Raw genomic sequence first — 8,937 nt, forward strand, 5'->3', positions numbered from 1 at the left:
CCTCACTTATCACTGCAAACTCCTTCCTCACCTAGGATGTGCTGTCACTCTGCTGGGAGGCTTCCCCCTCACTGCACAGTTGAATTTAATTACACCACAGCCACCCTTATTACACAATTGAACTGCATTTGTTTAAACCAGCTCTGGTGGGTTATTCAGGAACAAGCAAACCCCACCCCTCCTCCTTCCCTTATGCTCTCTTACCTCTTCAGGTATTTTGGAAACGAGTATAAAGCCATTGTTATCAAGGAGGAAGCAATTCAGAATCTGCAGAGATGAAAGAGAATCAGTATTAAAGATGGCTTTTTCCGTGTTTGCATGTGCGTGCTCGGGATGGGGCGGTGTGGGATTGTGACGATGGCAACAGCCTCGGCATTTCCGTGCCAGCCCCACGGCTCAGCTACCACGGGTTTTACACAATTGACTTTTCCCTCTCTGCCTCCATTTTGAGGTATTCAGTTCATGAGCTGTGACAGAGATTGCCTCTTGCCAGAGCTGCGTGCAGGCCTAGCAGGCTGTGAGACACACTTAAGACAAGGCATGCTTCAGGAAGAGACAGGATATTGGGAGAGCTCTTCTCTTTAATAATATGGTGTCTAATGCCTTCCATTTTTAGGTTTCAGAGTTTTATAACCACTCATGAAATAACCCTCTCCTCACCACTGAGTACCAGTGCTGATCTTATTTTTATTTTGCAGAGCAGCAAATGGAGGCACAGAGTTTAGATGAAAACCCTTAGGTCTTGCAGAGAAAAACCAGGGTGCAGAGGAAATCCTACATGAACATACAACAAGAAATCTCTGGTGATCCCGCTCCTCAGGGCAGGAGCTCCTGTCCCAAATATTCCTGGGAACAAGGCTGAAGCAGTGGCTTAAACACAAAGAGAGGTGTCCAGCACGTCATGAGAGTGGCATGACAACTACTCTTTCCTGTTCATCATCATCATGTTCAATATCATCTGGGATGCCAGGGAGACAGAGGAGACAGACTTTCCTTAGAGCCACTGGCTGGAGCCCCCATATCCCTGCCTTGGCCCAGCTGGCCTCTCACAGCTGATGGGAAGACCTAAACTGCAAATTTTTCTTGTTAGCATGAGGTCCTGCCCCAGCTGTGCAATCTCTTGCGAGGAAACAACAGGAAATACTTTTCTTTTGGGGAGACAGAGATCTCCACAGAGCAGGTAGGCAATCCCACCCATCGTAGGTACAGAGAAGAAAGCTGGGCAACTTACATCATCCTGACAGCTGAGAGGACAGGCACCGTCAAAGGCACTGCACTGGAAAGGAAAAGTGGAGCATTAACTGTGGTGTTAAGGAAACTTTCCTGTCTGATCATGCATGAGCCACTCTGGCATTCACAATCCCACTACCAGAGACTTTCCCCGCTGATACTGAAGCCCCTTTGCAGCAGGTGGCTCCAGTGACCCAATGGGCTGCCACTTGACTCCCTACACACCCCACTCTCACACAAGTCAGACAAGTTTTCCCTACTGGTTTGACTCCAGGTTTCCCATAGGAGAGTCTCAGATATCCAGAACCTTAAAACAATTTATTCATGGTGCAGTAACACAGAAAGAGCTTGAGCTGATGCCTTTGAGGAGGGACCCTGAATGAAGTAAACCCTGGGCTTTTAGACCCTGCCAGTGTGATAGTCTGGAATCTTCCTGGTGAGACAGTGGCTCCTGCTGTGCCTCTGGGTGGCCGGACACCTGGCTGGCCCACAGGTCCCTGTGCCCTTTGTCGTGCAAAGGGTCAGTGCCAGTTCAAGGCCTCTCATCTCGGGCTCCCACCACCCAGAGCTCAGCCTGCAGCTGCACACCGAGCTACCTGCACTGAGTGTATCCCTCAGCACATGGCATGATCTCATCTTACAGCCTCCCCCTTGGGACTGCTGAGCTAAAGGTCTCCGTAACAGCACCCCATAAAGCTCTGCAGTTAAGCTGGCATTTCTTTGACGAGCTCTACAGCAGGCACAGGTACCACCCCCAAGTTGGCCACTCGGTAGCTCTTCGTATTCTCTACCTCTCTGAGCAACATCCCCTTTGCTGAGGGCTCTGATCCTGCACCCGCCTCCCTGACATGCTTCCAGCAGTACCTCTGCACTCCAAGCAGAGGTGCCACTTGTCAAGAAAGGGCAAAAGTGAAGGTTATTGTGCACCAGTGAGAAACCTGCGTGCATTTCTGCATCTGTTAGTATCCAGACTAAGTGTATTTTAGTTAGGATTCTTCTCAGGCAGGGATATTTTTTTTGTTGTTGCTGTTGGTTTCTTTATTCTCCAGACAGCTAATGATAAAATAGGATGTGAATGGTGCTCATGCAGCCCAAGGCAACATCCATTTGTTTCATTTAGGATTTCTGTGTACCGGACCTGACATGTGTTTCACAACAGTGATCCGGGTGGGGATATGAGGGGTTAAGTGGTGAGTAACAAAGCCCTTCAGGTACTTATTGATTTCATAATTGTTTGGAGTTTGCCCTGGCTGCATGTGTCTGTCTCTTCATGTTATTTTTTAATTCTATTTTCTCCAGCAGCAGAGGGAAGAAAGCTGACATGGTGATGCCATTTCTGTACACGGGGTCCCCTTCCTGCCAGAGGATTTTTGGGGTCAGGGAAGGACACTGGCATAGCACACAGCCTGTCTGCTCTCAGCCAGCTACCCTTTATTTTCTCAAAACCCTTAGACATAAACTCCAATCCCCTTCCTGGATGAATCTCAATAACAAGAGGTGAATTTGCCATTTCCGACCACGACAAGACCATAACTTTCAGCTAGAATTTGTTTCTCCTCTTGAGCTTTGCAGAACACAACCAGTAGTTTCAGTCTGCTGTCCCTCTGCTTAACTTCAGAGGAGGCTTGGAGATGCCTGAGTTTGCCTCAAGCCCCATGGCTTTGCAATATCACATGTTCACACTCTGAATCCAGCTGGCTTTTTGAGGCTCTAGGGAGGTTGGCTTAGGAACATTCCTTTATCCATGGTTGCAAGCACCGTCTCACCCCTGCCTCACCACAAAACAGCATGTGGTTGTTTTGTTTCCCTGGATGTATTCCTAGAGGTGGCCCTGTACTTCACCCTGGTGGTTTCCTTCCTTTGGTCAGCAGAGAAATGTGGTCACAACAAACCACTATAATGGCCTTGGGGAATAACAAATACAGAGATCGGAGTTCAGATGTCAGAACGGAAACCCAGAACCAGAGTGGTTTCCCACAAGAAAGGCCTGTGTCTTACAGTATCTTCCTCAGCAGGGTGAGGACCAAGTCTCACTGCTGCTGCTCTTCCAGACCTGGAGAAGTCCTAGCAGTGCCCAGTGCTGGGCTGGCCATACTGCAGCAGCACCACAGTGAGGACCCTGGTCTGAGAGCACTGGCAGCTTGCAGAGTCTCTGAGGTGGGGGCAGAACTGAAACTGTGCTCCCTGGTTACTCTAAAACCACATCTACTGCCTAGGGCACAGCTCCCTCCGCAGAGACCAGACTACCTCACAGCATCCTCCTGCTGTTGGTCAGGTCTCTGTGACCCAGAGCACTTTCAGCTTTGCCAAAGACACTTAATTACTGTGAAGACAAACACAGCCTCTGACAGGTTTGGACCATCTCCAGTGACTACAGACAAGGGACGGTGCCTATAATATGCTGGCACACAAATGACACAATTGCAAAGCCAAGCTGCAGCGAGGCCACGCCAGGATGCCTCCCTGTCCCCAGCTTTTGTCTACTTACATCACTGTCATTGGGCTGGGAGATGGGAGGCACAGCGTGGACATCCAGAGAGGCACAGTATGCAGTGAAGCAGGAGAGGGAGAAAGAAGGAAAACAAAATCTGTTAGTCATTCCTCTGTCAAACGGCGGTCACGTCCTGGGAAAGCACACGCACGCTTTTTTCATACCAGCATCTACCAGGGCCACGGCCTGCAGGCACTTGGCACACAGGCCTCCTTTAGCTTCTTTAATAAGGCTTCTCAGTTTCACTTAACGCCTGTGAGGGCTTGTTTCTGTGAGAACTGTCTGGGTATGGCCCTCAGGAGATTTTTTTTTTAAGTGATGCTCTCTGTTGCTGCTTCAGGATGCTCTCCTTTGCTTTGCAGGAGTCTTTTTAGCTCAGGTTAGGTTTATGTGATCTGCCCACCTGTGAGAATGCTCCTGCTGCCCCCAGACAGCTCTGGGATTTTTTGTTCCCCACGTGTTCTCACTCCTGGTGAGCAGCTTCCTGCCCTCTCATCTCCTCTGTCATCCCCATCTGATGACAGTTCCCTCCCCTGACAGCAAAGAGCTGCTTCTCCTGTGTGCTGCTTTAATCCTGTCAGAATCACCCCTCCAGTAGACCTCCCTGAAAGCAAAGCCTGGGGAGAAAGCCCCTGGGTGGTAAGGGAAAGGTGTTTCACTTTTCCTGCTTCTCAAACTGGGGGAGGTGTTTTAATTATTCCACTCTCTCAGTCCAGCAAGAGTGTCCAAAATTAGGACAACACCAAAAGCCTATCCCTGGAGTAAATAACTTTTATTTTGGCAAGCTGGTAGTGTTTTGTTATCATTATCAAGATGATAAGAGAAGGCAGTAGAATTTTTTTTCTGTGTGCCCAAAACTGCAGATTTCCGTGAGGTTTCTGAAAGGCTGAATGAGCAGAAACATATTTCTACAATTAAATGTGTCATATGCAGCAGAGCTAATGCCAGGCCAGGATGCTGACACTGTCAACACAGCATTTGCGGAGCAGACTCACGGCTCACACGGCATTAGTGCCATCAAAGGATTACAGAAATGTGTGACTTCAAACTAATCTACTTCATAAATCATTTAATATGAATTTTGCAAAAGCCCTCATCAAAATGCTGTCATATGTGATGTAACATAGCATCGACCTTGCTGACAAAGAGCATTAAATTGTCTCTCTGCATGACTGCTGATGCTCCTACCTGTTGCATGGTCATCCAAAACTTGCGTTGGAGCAACTCCAGCTTAATTTGCACACCCACCGCTATGGGAGACAAAAAAGAGGGGAGAATGAAGAGAGGAATGTGCAAGAGAGGAAAGACTAGTACAAGTTAGGAAAAGAAGAGTAAACATTTGCCCAAGGTGATGGCATGGAAATCACAATTGCAACCTGCTTCCAAGTGTGAATGATAAGCATCAGGGTATCAGCACTGCGTCAGACTGACAAGTGAGAGTCAGAGGTTTAACAAGGGCGAGGAAAAGGGGACACTGACGGTACTGAGGTACTGAGACCTCCCTCACACTAAGCACTATGAAGCTACAAACAAATTAACAAAAAATAAAAATTCCTCCCAAGACACCCCAGGGTATCATGAACTTTCCTCTTTGTCTTTTTCAGATTTGCCTGGCCAGAATGGATGTTTGTGATCACCCTGGCCCCAAGTCCTGTACCACGCAGCATCAATCAGAAATAAAGTAGGCCAGTGTGAGGAAGCGATTAATTTGAAAACCCACCTGTCTCAAGGGGAAATCACAGAGATTTAGATAGCTCCTAAGCCACTACAAATGCACAGAATTATGAATGTCACTTGACAGAAAGTGTGATTAGGAATAGCGATTTGTTACCTCGTCCCAGCCTAGCGCACGGTGGGCTAAGCAGAACTCCGTGTGTGTGTGTCTCTTAATGAAGTGTGCCCTAATTTCTTGGCTTAATTTCTCTTCTATTCCCAGCATTGTGTTCCTGAAGCAAGGCAGGAGAAGAAATGGCGCAGGGTCTCTGTAACACAACAACCCAGCTGTCCCCGGGTAGGTTGCCCACGAGCACATGGAACAACCAGTGCAGCCGTGCACAGCCTGGCACGGTGATGGGGAACAACTGGGCTGTGTGTCAGCTAGTTGAATCCTAGAGCTCTGGAGGAATTAAAGCCTCAAGCAGGACCTTGAAATAGAATATAAAGTGCAAGTGAGGGAGAAAAAGAAACACAAGAGAGGGAGATTCTGAGCCTTTTTTTTCACAACTGCCGATATCAGGCGGATGAAGTGTTGCTGTTTCTACAGATTTCCTCTGAATTAGAAAGAGCTTCAAAGGGGGGAAGAGATCCTTTAAATCTGAATCATGCCGTGTGGGTGCTTTTAAACTAACAGTATGAACTGATGCTCTAATTCAGATGGGTATGAATTAAAACCGGAGTATGCAATGGTGTATTTTCTTGACGCATCTTGGCACCCGGCATCAGCTCTACCTTTTATACCAGTGTCCTTGTCACATTCCCACTGCTGGTACATCTTACAAAATCCCACGTATCAGAGGCACACTTCTTAACCTGCCTCTGCCTGCTGTAAACTGAATCTGACTGCCTGTACACGGGAGAAAGGAATGATTTCGTAGAGCTGCATTGCCCTGAGCCTCACAGAGCACAAACCAGACAAGACAAAGAATGTAAAAAAAGGAGGAAGGACAGGGCTGAGTCGAGCCTGGGCGAAGATTCATCACCTTCAGCGAGGCTACTGCAGGCATGGTTTGGCTTGGTGCCCCTGCTGACAAATCAGCAGTCCATGACAGAAGGGAAACGGTGCTGTTGCTGCTGAGTCCAATGAGGCCCACGCACCCCATTTGGGATGTAGCTTTAAATAAATTCATTGCAATCCTTCCAAACCACCTCAAGAAAGAGCCATTCCCCTTATCACAGCAGATCACATCAATGGGGCTGAGCATTACCCAGGACATGGAGTTTTTACGAGACCTGAAGAGGAGTGGATAACTACATAACTAACCTTGCAATGCAGAGCATACTCAGCAGCTCATGTTTTTTGCAGGTGGGAACATTTAGTCTCAAATTGTTCTTCAGAGGGATTTTAGCCCCTGGCTGTGAATCCTTGTTTCTGCCCAGGAGGCATGAGTAGCACATACCAAACCTGGACAGAGTTGCCTGAAACACGAGGAAGAAGAAGACCTGGAAGCTTGCACGGGTGGCCAGTGGCAGGGACAGAAAGTGGAGTCTCTCAGCCCTCTTAATTCCTCTTTGCACATTGCCCACAGTCCTGTGTAACCTATCTGTGCTGTCTGACAGCAAGCCTTGTCCTTTGGATGCAATCTTTTCAGCCCTAACCTCTCCATAGGGGAGAGGGCTTGGACTTACTCATCTTCTCTACACTAGCCCTATTTCTCCTTCCCAGTAGTCCAGCACACATTTCTAGCTAGGGGAATCCATGGAGGTGTGGTGAGCACCGCTCTCCTCCTCACATCATGGCACAGCCTGAAGAGGCTGCTGAAAGCAAAGCTGGGGTCTCTTCTGCCTCGCAGCAAGGTTTGTCTGTCTGGATGGTATCCATCACAGGGAACCGTGCTGGGGGGATGGCTTCACATTCCCGCCTGGCAGCACCACTCCTTGCCAGTTGGCATGGATTGACAGCTACTGGCAAGAACCATGAGAAAATTTCACACATTCAGGTGACCTGAGGAAGACACGGGAACTGAGGAGAAACAGGCCACAGTCACCACCCCCCCAGTGCTAGTAACGAATAGTCGCCTGGGCATCTTCGCGCTGTTGGTGAAGCCAAGGAGAAAGGAGGAAAGCAGCACTTCAGTCTGAGGTAAGGATGATGCTACAGCTCAGGTGAGAAAACTGAAATAAACTCCTCCGTGCTTGTTCCACACTATAAGTGATTGTTAATGAGCCTTTTTGCTCTGGTGGCAAAAGTAAGCTGCATCAGTGGGAAGATCTGAGGTCTATGAAATGATGAATGGCCTCTGCAGAGTGTTCAGAGACACCATGGATAATAGTTTTATTCCTAGTAACGTGCAAGTAACCTGTGCAACTGTAGCATCCCAGAAGTGAAATAAAAGACGAGGACAAGCATTGCTGAACACCTTGCACAGGCAGACATTGCTTCGCTGTGCTGACACGCTACCCACTGTAGCTGTGCACTACTTCCCACCAGCAGGCACCCTGCCTGCAAACCCATGGCTGCAGTGGGCTCTCTCTGGAGCTGTGCACGGAAATAAAAGCCTTCCCCTCCACCTGTTCATCCCTCCATTGAGCATGCCTGCTTCATTAGCTCATCCTCTGCTTGCCTCTCTTTCTGTCTGCATTCTCTGGCTTCTCTCTTTGATTTATCCATATGTTGTTCTCATAAGGAGCTTTCCCCAAGATTTAACTCTTGGGCCTGCTGCACAACAAAAAGGCATAACAAAGAGGCGCAAGATTACATCCTGCAGAGTGCTTATCAAGATTTACCTTGCTGTTCACAACCTGTTTGCATGGCAGACAGTCCAATGGTTAAATAAAACCTGTGATTCAAATAGAAGAAGGTATCAGAGCAGCCATGCCCATACTATCTGTTTGCATTTTCCACTACCTGTTTCTGAAATATTCCCATTTTCCCTCTCGAGCCAGCAGCTCGAAATTTTACTTTAAGTCCTCTAAAAATTTTACTTAAAAAATAACTTCCAGACAAATGAAAATGAACAAAAGGCCCAAACCAGCCTGTTTATGACACTGGACCTGATAGAAGAGGAAGTTCAAGTAGATCAGCAAAAGAGTCATTCCTGCAAATGTGAGCAACCGAGGTCCTCAGCAAGCTGGAGGGAGGCGAGAGAGGGGTCTGATTTTGCAGAAGCCCATGGGAGAGCACAGAGGGAATCCTGACAGAGGCAGTGGGCTGGATTCAGCTGTTTACTGCGCCCCTGTACCAGCAGGCTATGTCAGGGAGGGCAGGGAATGCCTCTGTTACTGCATTGGTGTACCCACACCCGACACTTGCACTGGACATATGGCTGAGCACAGTCTCCCTGCTGCACACAAAATTCAGGGGAATGAATGGATGCAAACACACCTCTCTTTCACCCATTCCCCTTGTCCCAACTATCTCCGACCAGCACTCCTCAAGTTTTCCCTGAATCCCCAAGAAAACAGACACAGGGCTGTGCTGCACCCAAGCAGCTTCTGGGGACACCTGCTGTGGCCAGACAGGATGTGGCCAGCCCACCGTGGGCACCTCTCAGTTAAGT

General features: G+C 48.4%; 1 protein-coding gene across 1 annotated transcript in view; it reads right to left on the bottom strand.

The window, feature by feature from the left end:
* CACNA2D4 (calcium voltage-gated channel auxiliary subunit alpha2delta 4) overlaps nucleotides 1–8,937 on the bottom strand; it is a 123,267-nt gene that overhangs the window by 16,079 nt on the left and 98,251 nt on the right. Inside the window, exons 27-30 of the mRNA XM_051784926.1 lie at nucleotides 4,910–4,971; nucleotides 3,719–3,733; nucleotides 1,232–1,276; nucleotides 205–267 (exon numbers count right to left, since the gene is read on the bottom strand). Coding sequence (XP_051640886.1) covers nucleotides 205–267; nucleotides 1,232–1,276; nucleotides 3,719–3,733; nucleotides 4,910–4,971 — 185 coding nt within the window. The remainder of the gene's footprint in view (nucleotides 1–204; nucleotides 268–1,231; nucleotides 1,277–3,718; nucleotides 3,734–4,909; nucleotides 4,972–8,937) is intronic.

This window comes from Manacus candei, unplaced genomic scaffold (assembly GCF_025592945.1).
Source record: "Manacus candei isolate 608988 ecotype Guabito, Panama unplaced genomic scaffold, ASM2559294v1 h1tg000018l, whole genome shotgun sequence".
NCBI classification, from domain to species: Eukaryota; Metazoa; Chordata; class Aves; order Passeriformes; family Pipridae; genus Manacus; species Manacus candei.